Below are 17,138 nucleotides of genomic sequence, written 5' to 3'. Positions count from 1 at the left end.
TCCAATGATATACATACAGATGCATTTATTTCTATGTTTATGTTATCATAAACATAACAAATTTCACAAACAATTTAAAAAGTAAAAGAATTATTTTGATCAGATTCTGGATGAGTTACAAATATAGATAAGGAGATAAATTATAAATGTTTGAGTACAAAGCAGGAGAAATTACATTAACAATATATCTATCTACAATGTTTACAGGCCTGTTTGAATTCTGCTAATGGCCATCAAAAGCTAATCAGAGATTTTATTAAAAATCACATGAATAATACATATATATATATATATATATATATATATATATATATATATATATAACGAGAGAGTTTAATACAGAGAGAGAGAGAGAGAGAGAGAGAGCTACAGGGGGAGGGAGAAAAGTTAAGGAATGTAGAAGAGGAGGGCGGATAAGGGGACTATTATTTCATTACCTATTTTTCATAGTGATTTGGAAATCATCTTATAAATCTAATTACCGATATTCATCAAATGAAATAAAATTTCGAAAATTGTGTTTTCTTTAAAAGACTCAATGAAAGGGCACATAATGTCTTTCTGCACTTCAAAGATAATTATCTCGAAACTTCACCTTTTTTTTCTTCATCAATCAGTTATTTGTTCAGTTTGTAATGCCTGGTAAACAGAATCCATAAAATATTTCAAAGATGACATAAACAAATTGTTTGATGGCATTTTTTTTTACATTCCTACATGACATTGTATATCATTCAAACCCATTCGAATTCGATCATCAGGTTTATTTGATATACATTCATTGATGAAAGACAGTATAAAGACAAACATTTACTTCTAGTTTAAGAAATCATCATATCTATACTTGAAAGACCAAATTTAATTTCAACGTAAAGAAGTCGAGTAACAAAACTTCCTCGATATTTCAAAGAATATAATACAGCCTATGTGAAAGAGAATTGTCCAATCATAGCACGCGTTTCATTGTCAAAAGGAACGAAGCAATGAGAAGTAATCCAGATGTTTTGATTGGTCCATCCGCTCCCGATCCGATGTTTTGTCCACAAATGAGCCAATCAGAAGCAAAGCTACGTGTTTCAGCGATGAAAAAGACCTCATTATCTTTGAAGGTGCTAACTTGTTTGTCGATGAGGAAGTAACTCACTCCGCCTACAGAGATGAAAAATAAATAAATATTCAAAATCAGCAGAATGTAAACAATGTTATATACCTCACTTAAGTAATCCAGCAATCTGATTGGTCGAAATTGCATTCATAAACTTTAACTGTTCCCGAAAATTCCCGGTAACCATGGTTAAAAAAACAGTTCAAAATCCCAATAACCATGGTTATTGGGAAAATAGGTCAGTCTCCATGGTTACCCCATAGGTTTACATGTTAAAAAATGGTCTGAGCGATCGAAGATACCGTACGTGTGCGAAGAATTGGTCGGTAATTTCAATACAATTGAATCTCGATCGATCTTACCGACAATTTTATCTTGCATTGTTGACATTAAGACGAAAATAAACTTCCAAAAACAAAAAAACAACATCTGCCGATAGATCTTGATCTAAATTCGTGCCAATATGCATTGCAAAAGTAAAAGAAGGGCCTGTTTAATGGATCAGCCGCGAAGCTTCCACCACGCGAAGCCGTTTTCAATCCATTTTAATGTATATATATAAGAAAAAGCTGCCCTGTATGGTAACAGAGCGCGATAGCCGAGCGGTTTAAGGCGGCGGTTTTCGTTACATCACCTTTGGTACGCAAGGGATCGAATCCCGTCTTCGACAAAAGTTTTTTTTTTTTTTTTTAATTTTTTTTTTCGGCATATAAAAGTATTAATGACTGCTTTAATATTCGAGAAATAGTTGTTTTTATACGCTCTCGGGAAAGTTACAATTGGGCTATTGCCCTCGGCACGCCTCGGGGCAATAGCACAATTCTAACCTTCCCTTGAGCGTATAAAAACAACTATTTCTCTCAAAGCAGTCATTAATACTATACTATTGCAATTTTTTTGCTAAAATCATGTGAACAGAATAAAGTCGTTCTTACTGTTGGTTGATTTTTGAGATCAACCAATGGTAGAGCACCTTTTTTGAAAAAAAAAATACTGGTCGTTTGTAAAGACACTGAATGACGAATATATGAATAATTATGTATATGTGCTTTGAGACTAGGTTTACTTCTAGTTATACGTTATTTGTAGACAGACAATGACAGTCCAATTTGCAGGCACTACTTAAGCATGGGCGAAATAATGTCAAGTGTATCAAAGTGTAAAACCTATCGCATCAAATCCTGGATACATTCTCCTGAAAATTATTGTATTATTCATCTGTGCATATCAACGGTACATTCTATGATACACATATGGAATTATTCTTTTCGAAAGGAGAAAGACAGGGTATTCATAAAATATCTCTTTCACAATGGCAGTGATTTTCTAAAATGTACAACTTCTCCAAGTTTGTAGACACTTGGCGCTTATTTGGGGGTCATTATTTTGTACCATGTGCGATGACTACGAACTGGCCTATACTCATCTCTTTTAGGCATTTCTTCCATAATTCTCGTATCATGCGGTAGTTTTAGACTTGCTATATCAAATAAATTTCTACACATTTATGAATCTTTATACCTTTTCCTTCCGTCCAGGCGGCATTGATTGGCCCGTTCCTACCCCTCCAGTTATCCTTGATAGGTCGGGGGTACCCTCGATCTGCTCGCATGGTGTTCTCATTAAGTCGCCAGTAGAGGGTTCTGTAAAAGACGTAGATTCGGTTATTCCTGCCCCACTTGAACGCTGCGTCAATTCCGTTGGTCCGGATGCCCGTACGTACCCGGATGTCACTAGCCTGGTACGCGCCCTGTGTGAATTCCCATATTTCGGTTCCTGTATATAAGAAAAGGGTAAGACAGGATAAAACGATTTCAAAATGATTATCAATATCAAAGTTTTATTGTATATATCAAAGAACGTTTACAAATTCAATTGCCTTGCATGAAACGTCATCTGCAATAACCATTGCACACAAGGCGTCATTTAATTGACGGATGCCTGCGTCAGCGATCTGCGCGATCTTTGGCGCTTTATGAGAGAATAATACCTCACCACAGGTTTAATTAGCACAAATAATGACGCATCGTGTTCAATGATCCTAAACAGTTGAGGTCGGTCATACTGGGTGCGTCAGGGAGAGGTGTTTTTTAATGTTGTGTTTGTTGGTTCTTATGGGTTTAGCCCATTTGATAATCAAATCCCTTGATTAAGACAAATCGAATATCATGATACATTCACAGGCTAGGTATACCCAGTAGACTAACCGTAATCTAAAATACCCCTCTTTACACAACCACAGTTTTGACTGATCATCTAATATGTAAAATGACGAGAAGGGAGGAATAACAGACATAAAGTAAAATTAAAACAAATGAAAAGAAAAAAAATCGATTAAGTGTCACACACATGATTATATTGCGGGATTCTAGGTTTTTGAAAGGACGCATGTACAGCTAATATCGGTGACAGCTTTGCAGTGTCAATTCCCATTTCACTGAAAACCTTAGGCGTGCATTCTAGAGTTGGCCCCAAAATAGGGGGCGCCCGTCTCTGGCACCCCGACTGAATAGATCCCTAAACATACGAGTATATCCGGCCTTCATAGGGATCCTGACGTAATCTTAACAAATGGGGGAACAGAGGGATTTGTTTAAAGGAAATGACAAACAGAGCTGGAAAGAAAGAAGACACAGTGAAAATAGGTGAAAAAATGGATATGCCAAATGAAAGAAAAATGACAAAAGACAGAATAATTTTTTTTTGTTAAATGGACACAGGTAGAAATGCATAAGAAAGCAATGATACTGTTACAGAAGGTACAGAATAGTATAAGTAAAACAGGACTGCGTAGACTTCCGAAAAATCAACCTTATGCAGTTTCAATAACCTTGCCCTTCACCTACACTGTATTGAAATGCGTGAACAATACAATGCCATTGAGTCGGTCTTTCAAAAGTTTTTGGGTGGTATTCTCGAAAGCGGACTATGGTCCATGGTTTAATTCAACGACTAAGTATGGAATGCCAAGTGTCCATATGAATATGATTTTGAATAATTTAATCTGTCACTAAATTAGAATAAAATATAATAACATAGTTAATAAACAGCAATATAACTATGATATAATTACGTTATCATGGTAATTTAGGAACATATCAAATTATTCAAAAACATATTCGTATGGACACTTGGCATTCCATACTTAGTCGGCGGATTCAACCATGGACTAAAGATAGTCCGCTTTCGAGAATATCACCCTTTGTGATTGTGTTTGAAATGGGCTGAACTCACCAGAAAAGAAGACCATTCTTCTTTGTCCCCTGAAGGTTCTGATAAAGGCTGCATCCGGGACAGCGCTCATTTCTGTGAATACTGCTTCGGTTCGGAGAGCATTCGATACGGGCTCGGTTCCCTTCCTCACCCAAAATTGTTCTCCCTGCAAATAAAAGTAGATCAAATAGGGCGGTAATGTTCAGTGTCAGATAGCATAATTAGCATCAAATTATTCATTCTGAAAAAGACGGAACCAATATTTAGAGGCTTCTTCATGAATATAGAGTGGAAAAGAATCATAAATACAGGACTTGGTGTATTTTTTTACTTTCAAACTTCCAGACCTTTCTTTTAAACATCCTCATGAATATGAAGGAATACAATATCATTCATTCTAATCAATTGCAAAAGTAATATATCTCCAAAGCCCTAAGAAGAACAAAAATGTATATTAAATATTTTATAACCAGTAGCTTCGCTGAATATGTATATTTTAAATACATATTATAGTCAATTAAGAATTTTTAATATACATAACTAAACAATGATGAAAATAAACCAAAAGATGGGAAAACGATTATGGCATATTTGTTATACTGGCAAATAACTCTTTTGCTTTTTCGGGATTCCACTTTTTTCATGATGTGAAAAACTAAACGAACTTACGCTGAATATGAAAAGTGAGGGTGTGGGGTGCCCAGCGACTTGTCCATAGGTCACCGCAGAAATGGGAGCATTACAAACCCCTCTGTCTTTAGGGCCGTTGTCGGGTATAACCGGACCCCCTGGCCGGTTTGGTCTGTTGGGGGCATTCGCACGGGCACCTGTTGTAACAAAACGAAGGAATCGTGTGGTCCTTTATAAACTGTGGAAACACTGTGGGATATTAATTGTGTAGATTCCTTACTTTCATACGAGAGGGCCCGAGTTCGATCCTTCGACAAAATACTTTACTCACATGACAATTGAATAGTAGGGCCTACTGGGTATAGAACCAAAGGCAATGGCAACTAAGAAGGTGTTAAGCTACTTCATGTCTAATTAGAGTTGTAGAGTGTTCAGTATAAATTCTAGTTAATCAATTTATGACAGTAGTGAATAAAGAAAGCCTCTGTTTTGCTAAATGAGGCCATTAACCAAACGGCAGTGCATGTAACAATAGCTGAATAAATCCATTGCAGTGATTTATGGGAGACTGACCAGTTCAGAATTTTAAAAGAAAATATTTCTAAATACAAAAATAAAATAAACATATCCTAAATATTACCATAGAGACTCTGAATTCCTCTGACATCATCAGTGTTGAGAGTGAAGCGGGGCTGGAATCCTTGGTAGTAGGGCGCCATCAACGACTTACTGACTTCAGAGTGTGCCAACCCAAGACTGTGTCCTATTTCATGAGCCGCTACAATGAACAAATTGGTACCTGAGAAAGAACAATTATTTGATATTCAGAATGATTAAGAAAGAAAAAAAAGTCATCAACAAGTACAACAACAACCACAAAATGCTTAGGAATTATGGAATAATGCAAAGGCTTGTGTGAAATTGTAACCAACTTATTAGATAGGTATGCTCTGAAAATGTTTTCTTGACATTAAGTTACTGTCGGCGAATGATCATTGCTTCTGCCGTCAAATTTTAAAATGTGCCAACGTTTCTTCTCTATAACAAAAGCTGACTACAAAGTGACATAAATGCGAATCAACTTTAAATAGCACAAAGAGGTAATAATAAGTACCAAAATTGTTGACGAGGATAAAAGGGAGAAATAGATGGAGTGATATCAAGATGGAAAGCTTTTGGTCAGAGAGAGGGGGCAGAGAGACAGAGACAGAGACAAACGTACACATAATACAGACTGACCAAATAGGCATCAAGGATAAAAGAAAAGGCTTTGTCTACTCTCTTTCAGTCTGTTCTTCGCTTACCTTGTCTCGTTCTGTCGCTGAAAGTCTCATCCTCATCGAAATGGACATCGCCTCCGATTCCGTCCCCGGGGAAGTAGGCATGGGCTAGCGTGCCTCCAGGGCCATCGAAAGCATAACCGTCACCGTGGTTACCTCGAGCGAACTGGACGATGATGTCGGCCTTGGGAAACCTGGTCGGGTTGAAATCAAGTCTGGCGACATCCCCCCAAACCTGGAAGGCCGTTGTAAGAACACGAATCGTGGTCGCTTTCGCCACGTCGGGTGTATAATTCTTGATTCTGATGGCAAAATTAAATGAGAATATTGGTAAGAATGGAAAGGAGAGTAGTGGGCTGATACATCAGCTACACTACCGAGACCGACACCAGTGCTACAACAGACCGATTGTCCAAGAATTGGACAGTGTGGCATTTATGGAGTAAAGGCGGTTCGGCGGTGTGACTGAGATAATTACTACTTTAGTTATTATTCTTTTCAGCGGTTTCTAAAAGTCCTTGGCAAAAAGAAAAGACACGCAGAGAGAAGGGGTATAGGGGACAATCTGCCTCTTTCAATACATGCATAATGAATACATTACTAATGTGATTTGGTCTTGCAAGAAGACGGTATTTATAAGATGCAGATTGATAAGATGAAAAAGAGCAGAAACACAGTTATCTGCGTATGGGTATATCTTCATCAACATAACATTACATCTGCTGGGAGCTGGCATGGCGTGTACTCAGATCATCTTGCACAAAGTTACCATCCTTCTGTCTCTCACCAGACTTGGAAGGATGAAACACATGACTTTGTTTGGCTAATTCCACATTTAGTTTACACATTTCATGTAAAGAAGAGGTTGCTCTACAACAAAAGTTAGACTCGACAGAGGACTTTATGCGATATCAATCGCATCGCCATTCTGAATGTCCTGACAAACTTTGGAAACAAATGTTTCATCTTCGTTAAATAGAGTGGATGACGGAAATTAATTAAATTGTGAGTTTAGTCACACATCTTGATAGAGCATTAAATAGTGTTTTATGGTGAACAATGGAAATAAAAACAAGAGATAACATGCCTATGATAGTCAAGAATAAACATATTAGTGCATCATGTGTCAGAACAGTTCCCGGTCAGGCGCATCAAAATATACACAAGTGGCAGATTGAGGTGCTGGAAGGGGGGGGGGGGAGGGGGAGAATAATTGGTCCGCCCCTTATAGGGGCCCTGTCGATGTAAACAAGGTGAAAAACGAAATATTCGGACTTGCGAGCTACGTTGTCTCTACTAAAGACTAGTGTAAACTTATGGACCTTGTAAATGCGTAGATGAAAGTGTATACAACAGTCCTTGTCAGGACGACCACTCCGATCGGTCAAAGCGGACAACTCCACCCGATAACTAACCCCGGACAAAATAAAACACCCGATATCTACCCCCAGGTAGCCTCCCCAATATCAGGACTACTTACGCCCAGGTGAGTTTCCTCTTGGACCATCCATGCTGGATAGCGTATCTTTTCTTCCTCATCTCATCATTGGAGACTCTCCTGTCCTTGTTGCCGCATCTCTCTGCATTCCTGATCCTTGCAAGGGTTTGGTTGTTGAGGATACCCGTGACTTCCACCCCTGCCATCCTCTGAAGCCGCATCACGGCTTCTCGGAGCTCCTCGGGGGTCTCTGCTCCTTCCACGTACTCATATATCTGCATATAACCCTGAAAGAGATTATTGACAAGGTAAAAGAGAACACAACGTTAAAGATAAAGTTGAGTTCTGGTCATGCGATTGCATTGTGAAAGAAAAGGTGTGGAGTCGATCAAAAAAGGTTGATCATCTAGCATATAAGTATTGGTGTGTACTGCAAGGTACTGGAATCATCAAATTATAAAAAAATTGGCCCAGTCTTGGTAAAGTTACAACCACTGTACACAGAAAGATGTACATGGGACTACAAGAACATGTGGCATAAAAATCCGTCCCGATTTTTATGCTGTTACATGCCATGTTTAGAATATTAAGGCATTTAAAGAGCCATGTTATTCAGGGAACATTTTCAATCTGATGTTCTTACACACTTGCATAATAAAAATGATAACGCTCACAAATTTTGTTTCACCTCTTCCAGGAACTCAACCCTCGTCTTGAACATGGTAATTATACTCCTGCCTGCCCCCCTTAAGTGTCATTAAAATATCGCCATATGAAATATCTTAGGAAAAATAAGAAAAGATCCCATACTGATATTGGACAGGTATGCACACGCCAATTTAATGCATATCGTACCATCGTACCAAGGACATATCTTTACACCTGGTAAGATAGAGGAAATATTGATAAAATGCCTTCCCTGACCCATATTAAGGGTTGTGCTGGGGTTTACAAAAAGTGTGAATGCAGACATGTTTCTGGAGAGACTGTCATTGTAGCCACAGTGTTAGATTAACCACAGTATTACATCAATGCTGAAAATGTGAAACAATTCTCTACACTGTTCGCACAATTAGATATACTATGCTGTTCACACACTGTGGTCAGAGACTGTAAAATAAATTGTGTATACAAGAGAGTAAGTGAAAGTGCATGGGTGTATGAGTGGGGGAGAGATAGGATCAGAGTGTGAACACATCACAATATGTCCGGAGTGTTGGCTCAGTCAGTAGAGCGTCCGCCTCACAACCGGGAGGTCGTGGGTTCGAACCCCGGCCGCGTCATACCGAAAGACGTTAAGAGATGGGAGTTGTTGCTACCTTGTTTGGCGTTCAACAATAAGGGATAGAGCAACGTCGATCTGGCGCTGCTCAGTGGCTGCTGGGCTCACGATCAATTGGGCAAAAAGAATTTCCGTTTCGGTTTAATAAAATTTGGAGTGGACTATTAGGCTGTTATTATTATTATTATTATTATATGATTTTGGACACTTTAACAGTGTACGAGACACTGCTTCCAGACTGGTAAAATACTGTACATATTTGTACTTTCACACACTGTGGACGGAGATAGATAGAAAGGTAGAAATTCACAGTGTTTGTAATGATGTGATTTTAGACACCGCTATGTATGGTGTTGACACCGTAAACACTTCTTTCATATTGATTAAATTATGTGAAAATACTCTCTCTACACTGTATTGTATAGTAAAACACCTTTTTTTAAACACTATTTACACAGTATGTAACACTCTGTTCACCGTGTCTATGTACCTTTTAATGTGAAACACTGCTTACTTTGCTTTCACACTATATGAAATACAGTATTCCTATTGTTCACACACAATGACTTGTAATGGAGTGTCAATCACGCAATTGCACAATAATGTGATCACAAAGAGCATTAGTATAATTGTTAAAGCGTCGACAGAAGTGAAAACTGCGTTCAAACACTGTGATTGCAAAACGAATGTGTGCAGCGAACACCAGACCATTTTCAGATTTTGCGATGTAAATGGTATTATATTCATTGTCTTATCTTCACGAAAACTGAAAATAACTCCATTGTAAACATCATGAATAGATAGCCGGGGAATGGTATAAGAATAAGAGTTTACCATTCAAAGTAAAGTTGAATCTAAGGTATACGTAAAAGAATATTCCTGTTAGTCCTCACATACAGCGCACACAATACACCCACTCCTCCACACGCACATGCAAAATGATGGGCGTTGTGGGATTTTCCCCAATTGTATATTATGACCAACTATCTTAAGGATAACATGAGGAAAATGAATTTCAAGATGTGCCATTTTTTAAATTGGTAACAACACTGGTAACAACACTAATACACAACTTCGCTGGTAAAAACAGGAAAATTTGGGCGACGGATGCCCGAAAAGGTTCATATTCTTTTTTCGATGTGACCGAATAAGACTTTGTATTCATGTATTCCGTTATAGATTTAGCGGTATACATACCTCTATCTTATCTAGTGTGTTTTCTGAACAAAGTAACATTTTTTTTGAAACCATTTGCTTGCTCGCTCGCAAGATTTAGAAACAAACGTGCCCATACGCGTGTACATGAGCCAGACTTATGCACAATGATTATTCTGTGATAAATTTGGGATTGAGGAGAGGCCAAACTACTTATATCTGAAAAGGGTGCCGTAAATAATTTTGTTTAAAGATTGAAAAGCATGGCTGTAAATGACAAAAAAGGCCGTTAACATGAGCATGTATGTAGTCACATTAAGTAATTTATACAATACAACTAAATATTTATTATAAAAAAAAGAAAAGCAGCACGGAAAGGAAAAGCAACTCTTTAACGGCATTCTCTCTGTAAAGAATATTAATTTAGACATAACAAACCCAACATCTTTAAGTGGGTGTACCATTCTTACGTCGCCTATATACTCCACACGTTGACGTGGAGATGAGGGCTCGATATCCGTGTTAACACGTTACTTCCTCGAAACGTAAACTAGCATGCGTCATTCACACGTGGATAAATAGACCTCCAGGAAACAAACGCTTAAAGACGGGAACAACGACCGTGTCATCGGGATAATTGGAAGGGTATAAACACTATAGACATGTTATGATTATGAATTTCGTGATGAAGGCGTATGATGTATCCCATGACGATCGGCGACGAAGGGCGATACTTTTTTTTTCTTTTTTTCTTCTTTCTTTTAACAAAAGTTCCTTACCTGGTCTTAAGTATTACCACCCTAATGAAAGCCTGTTATGCATTTGCTTTAAATTATAAAATGTGAAAAATCCACCCTCAAGGAAAAACTGATAGAAAGGTGTTCGGTATGAGGCATAGATGGGATATGAATGTATTTTCTAATTTAATATGTTTGATTTAAGGTTCCAAAAGTACAGACAATTACTAAGTTGCCTCATTGCTTTCAAGCAATTACTCATGGTAATAAATTGAAAGAAAGTTGTCATGATTACCACATTTTCAAAGGATTTCGATTCGAATCTATTTGGATTACACGTCTGTTCCAAACATATTTTAAAGATCGTCGTATTTTTCGGGTTTCCATCTCCTGTCAGGTCCATATTTTCATGTTTCCTTTGTGACATTGACCTAACATTAACGAAATAAAATTTGAATTGAAGTTCAATTATGCATTGAATTCATGAAACTCGAAACGAAACAATTACATCATTTCGGGTCTGTAACTGCTTTCCGATTGTATTATCTAATTTGATCAAGTTCAATGGTGTTATGGGTGATGTTCGATTTATTTTAGCATTTAGGTCTTACGCCACGTGAGGGTCATCCTTCCCGCCCTTTCACAATGTCCTTCTCATATATTTTAATGTTACCACGTTTAACTTATTATTTAACCATATTGTTTCTAATAAAAGTGGTCCGTATATGCCCATATTGTGTCGTATCTAGTCCTTACAATATGCCAAACTATTTTGATGAACTTTACCATCTGTCATGGAAATATACTCATATTATTATTGAAACCAAAATCTGTCTTCGATCTTTACTCGAATTCTAAATTACTATTATTCATGGATACCATACTGCAGCTGCAATGTTATATCTTCATTGTAGATCATCATTTAGGCCAAGGCTGGATAAAGGATTTCCAACGGCGTTTTCTGACAAAAAGAGACATTTTGATAATTTCAATCTTATCATTGATAACCAAAAATCTTCTCTGCGACCTCGAAAAAAGGAAGGAAATATTGGGAGTAGATTCCAAATCTTGTGCAAGTATATCTCCAGCTGTACATGCCCAAATTCATTTATTTATTATTTTATTTATTATTTATTCGCTTGAAAAAATGGAATCAGCCGAGGAGAGTGAAATATTCTAGTATTTTGGGCATATTCCAAATTCGTAATTCCTGATGACATCATCTTGCGCAGACGATGATTAGCGATAATTAGACCATATGATATTTTTGGCATATTAAATTCTAATGTCATGGACATGGTAAACTAAATTTAGTCACCTGTCTCCTGTATATTTTTATTGAAAAAGATGGGTTTATGATTGCTACCCTGGGAATTTGTTAGGCCGATAGCCAAGGTAGATAAATGCAATGGCGTATCCAGCACTAGTACGATGAGGCCGACGAGCCCCCTCTTCCCAACAAATATTTAAAGGCCCCGAAAAAGGGCCATCATTAACTATTTTTAAACAACATGCATGCGGGGCAACCAGGCTGTAAATGTTCACCTTATCTATCTCTACACATAAGTTGCTAAAGGTACCATAGCTACTTTGTGAATGTCATTTTTGTTTGTGTTGCCATGGAGATTTAAGAAATTCTCTCTGGGGAAGTGGGTCTTCCTGATATATATAGGTCATCTTGGGACCCCGTGTCACCATTGGTATGCGGTACAAAGAAGGGCAGATTGAAGAAAAAAAATTGTTAGTGTGGCCGGTACAAGATCATTTTTTTAAATAAAGTTTTTCAAAAAAACTTGTCAACGATGAAAACACTTTCAACAAGCGAGGGAGCGAGTGAGACAGAGATAGAGAGTGAGAGAAAGATAGATAAAGATATATAGCGAGAGAGAGAGAGAGAGAGAGAGAGAAGGAGAGAGAGTCGCTGGCGCAATCACACGTCATTATTATTATCATTAACATATGCTTACAGTATCGAGGATGGTACATACAGACAGTTAATGGATTTCTTTCAGTTCCACTACGTCTTCAACACAGTCGACCTGAGCTATAACATGTTTATAGAATAGCAAGTTAGGCTTCCCAGTTTAATCCCTGGTTTAATTGAGAGTTGGTCTGCCTATATATAGCACTGGGACTGACGTACATGGATCACGGGGGTAATGATGTCAGTCGCCCTTTATGCGTCATTTGCCCGATGTATAGACTGCGTCAGCGCCTGGCGCAGTCTATGATAGTCTCAGTGAAAATGACGTCGTACACAAATCAGTGCAAACATCTACCTCAACTGCTGACGCATGCGCTAAAAATACATTCATAGGTTTGATTAGGCAATAGCGCAATCCGGAGCGACGCCTCGTTTGCCACGGGCATTAATGTATCTATAAACGTCTATAGCATTTGAATTAACGTAGACATGATTATCAGGTGTGTAATGGGTCTGTCAAGCTTAAACCTGGTATAATTTGATGGGAGGGAAATAACAATGAGGGAAATATCAACTCAGATCACTCCCTTCATCTGACCTCCTTATGCTCGTAACTTTTTACCACAATTAAATGAGATCGATTGATTTTAATTAAACTATATAATATATATACCATTGATATTATGTCCTAAATCTACCTTATACATCAAAATCTTGGTACAAACACATGGATTGATTATTCTCTAAATTTTATGAATAATATTGAAATTTTTTGGTTTATAATTGAAATCCCATTTTTAAGTTACTCTTCTTTCTTTTTTCCTGAAGTACTTTGCAGGAAGATCTTGCAATAATATCACACAGGTTTACTTGTGATCGATTATTTCTTCGAAAGTGTCTAACAAAATAAACTCATGTAATAACATGAAATACTGGATTCCCGAGTTATTAAATCTGTTTATAAATTAAATGCTTTGATTTTATAAAACTCATGTTAGTTTATTTTACGAAATTGTAGATATATTTAACTCGGAGGTCGCTGGATTTACCGGCAGTGGGTGTGAGTAATGACGTCAACTCATATGGTCTCGGGGTTATGGCGTATCACGAGGTCACATAATGGTATGGAAATACATTCAGTAACTGTACTAATAAAAACTTTAATTTAAATTTTTGAAGACTCATTCTTTCTCGCCCATCTTTATTTCTACTGATGAATATGCAACTTTTCTTTGAATATTCAGGTATTCGGGGAAGTTGGAATTGTAATTGGAGCGAATAAGTGATGTAATTGTTCATTTCAGTAATTATAATTGTTCGGTGCGGGATCTTTCAACATATCTTTAAACGTCCCCATCCAAACACAATACAGCACATATCAGTATACATTATCTTACGTCTCCCTTTATGAGAGTATATTAAGACTTCCCAATTCGTTCAAATCATTTTAACGAGACGGACGTAATTAGGAGCTAATTTGGTCATGACCGTGACTATACTCTGACACATCTTCATCAACAAAGATGTATTCGTCAAAAAAGAGATCCGCCTTTCCTAATGGGGTATTTCTGAATAAAGCTATAATTATTTGAATTTTACAGTCATTATCTTAAAGAGTTTTGTCCCACCCTTCCGAAATCCATGCAAATATTGTTTTACTTGATTGATAAGGTGTAGTTTTCTTTGTAGAAACGATAGTAACTTATTATTGAAAAAGAATGTGTTAAATGTTAAGAAACATTATTCACTTAATGTTCCTGTCTCTTCTTTCCGCATGGTTAAAGCGAATATTCATTCAAATTGATAAAGAGTACTTTCTTTTAATTTTATTTCATTTTTACAATGAACTGATAGAAATGTCTTAACCTGCACTTGAAACTATCTTAATGAAGTTCATGGGATCGTTACGTTAGTCTTTGGGGGCAGCACCGAAGGGGGATGACAAGGGAACGGAGGGCACCCCACCGACGTTAACTTATAAAAGTCTATGAAGGGGTGTTAAGGGGTTGAAATGGCCATGTATTTGAACAGAATCGTTTAATGTCTGGTGTACAATTCATGTTCTCTTATTTAAGCTCTCTCGGCTCTGCCACTTCCCTTTTGGATGGCTGGTGAAGTGACTCAATTTCCGGTTCTGGGTAGAGACCTCTTTTGTTTCCACTGTGTTCTCCCAACTGTAGTTCTTGCACTCAGTTCCCCCTCCCTCCTCCACCCCTCCCTCCTCCACCCCTCCAATCACTTATTTCAAACTACATGCCGCTACTATAAAATCCACATAATAGTCCTATAGTTGGTACCATTACAATGGTGCAGACTGTCTTGGATGATTAAAAGACCTTTAACAAATTCAGTTCAATAAGTAATCATTTTTTTCACCAGTGAATCATTAATATTTTACAGGAGATTGGAAGGTTTATATTTCACAACTTTAAGAAATAAGTAAATAGATACATTTTGTTATAGTTTTGATCTCCACCCTAACTTAACATCACTTTTAATGGCCATCCAGTTCTTCCTATTTATAAACATTAGATATCAACATTATCGATCGTATCCACTACACATTAGTTTTTAATTTTTCTTCAATTCTGATAGAGGCGTGTTTTCTTCCTCGTCGTTCTCGTTCCATCTTACCTTGAAAAATTCGATGTCCTCGGGATCCATATCATCATCGAAATCTATATCAATGTTCGATGTTTGTCCTTGTCCTTGTCCTTGACTTTGTTGGCTATTTTGCTGGCTTTGCTGCTGGCCACCATACGTGGAGTCACTGGTACTTGTACCCTGGTACTGTGGGTAGCTATTACCTTGAGTGTTCTGCCAGAACTGTCCAAAGACGGTCGAAGGCACAAGGAACATCCCCAACAACAGGAGAAGCCTTTGGGTGGCTCTTGAAGATAATTGTGTGTACATGATGATAACTTAAACAGTGTTTTTTTAGAAACGAGTTAGATGTAATAAATCGGTTTAAATGATAGGCATTGTGTGGAGTACGTCCCAAGTATGTGTTTCGCCTTTGTGATGCAGAAGAAGATGGGCCCTTATTTCCAGACTGTAATCCAGTTTGTGAACGTCAAATGAACCTCAGTCCCTCCGAGGTTCTTCCGCAGCCTCTAGGTTCAAACCGTGGCTAAATCCAGGCACTCCAAATCCCGACTAATTTCAATCATCTGCATTGACGTCCAACACCGAATTGTTCCTATCGTACCACTCAGAAGAAAACGATACGTGCGTGCATTCTTCTTCGACGTACCCCCTTCCTAAAAATAACCCCAACTGTTGGCATGGCCTGGATCTAAATGACAGGAAGGGTTGCGGGGGAGAAGGCCCGTGACAGAGATTGAGGAGGGGGAACTATTGGATTGTATCGGGCTCATACAGAGAGTTAGGGATTTGGGTAGCCGAGACATTGCTAAATTTTGCCTGATGAATAATACCTGGTGACGGGAAGGGGGTAATTAGGAGCCCTCCAATCAGGGATGGGCTCACAGGCCGGGTTAGGAGGAAGAGGTTAGGGCGACGCGTGGATGAGTAATATCGCTGAGCCGATAGGGTAGGAAACATGTAGAATGAACCATGTGCTTAACCGGTAAACATGTAGCTATTCCATACCATCATCCACTTTTCATGAACATCGACACGAATGAATAAGCAGGCGGTTATTATAATGATATAATGCATTTTATATTTTTGGTACACCGCTGGCAAATTATGCCAATAATGTTGACACTTAACGTTTTAATCAGGAATTGCGATACTGCTGCATTACAGAAGGAGTGAAAATAAAACTTGTATTTTGCTAATCTGCGACTAATCCAGACTACTATTTTGGTACTGTACTGGAAAACAATTAAATAGTATGAGGGGATTTATGAATTTATTATATCCCCGGTGGATGGGTGCTGTCATGTATTTTTGGACTAGACCTTGCTATGATTAACGCAACTTTTCTTTAGATAATCTTAGATGAATGAAGTAGTTATGTTTCTTTATAAAAGTGCCTTTCCGTCTTCATCTACTTCTTTTTCTTCTTCTCTTCATTTTGTTGTTGTTATCCTTATTTCTATTCTTGTGATTATTATTATTATTATTATCATTATCGTTATCATCATTATTATAATCATTATCGTTATTATCATTATTATAATCATTATTATTATTATTAGTAGTAATATTATCAATATCATTATTATAATCATTATTCATCATCACCATCATTATCATCATCATTATCATCAGCATAATCATCATCTTTATCATCTTAAACAATATTATTATTATTATTATTATTATTATTATTATTATTATTATTATTATCATCATTAATATTATCATCATCATTACTACTACTACTACTACTACTACTACTACTAC

At 37.4% G+C, this 17,138-nt stretch overlaps 1 protein-coding gene across 1 annotated transcript; it reads right to left on the bottom strand.

Moving 5' to 3' along the window:
• LOC586753 (macrophage metalloelastase) lies at positions 1-16,166 on the bottom strand. Its single transcript, XM_786523.5, has 8 exons — positions 15,399-16,166; positions 7,709-7,953; positions 6,253-6,530; positions 5,589-5,747; positions 4,988-5,145; positions 4,340-4,484; positions 2,627-2,881; positions 1-1,149 (listed from the first exon to the last, which is right to left on the bottom strand). Exons 1-8 carry the CDS (start codon positions 15,675-15,677, stop codon positions 947-949), a joined length of 1,722 nt encoding a protein of 573 aa, XP_791616.2. The 5' UTR covers positions 15,678-16,166; the 3' UTR covers positions 1-946.
• Between the last annotated feature and the right edge of the window lie 972 nt (positions 16,167-17,138).

Source organism: Strongylocentrotus purpuratus, unplaced genomic scaffold (genome assembly GCF_000002235.5).
Source record: "Strongylocentrotus purpuratus isolate Spur 01 unplaced genomic scaffold, Spur_5.0 spur5_scaffold_2, whole genome shotgun sequence".
Classification (NCBI taxonomy): Eukaryota; Metazoa; Echinodermata; class Echinoidea; order Camarodonta; family Strongylocentrotidae; genus Strongylocentrotus; species Strongylocentrotus purpuratus.
This window is presented reverse-complemented; position numbering and strand designations above follow the sequence as displayed.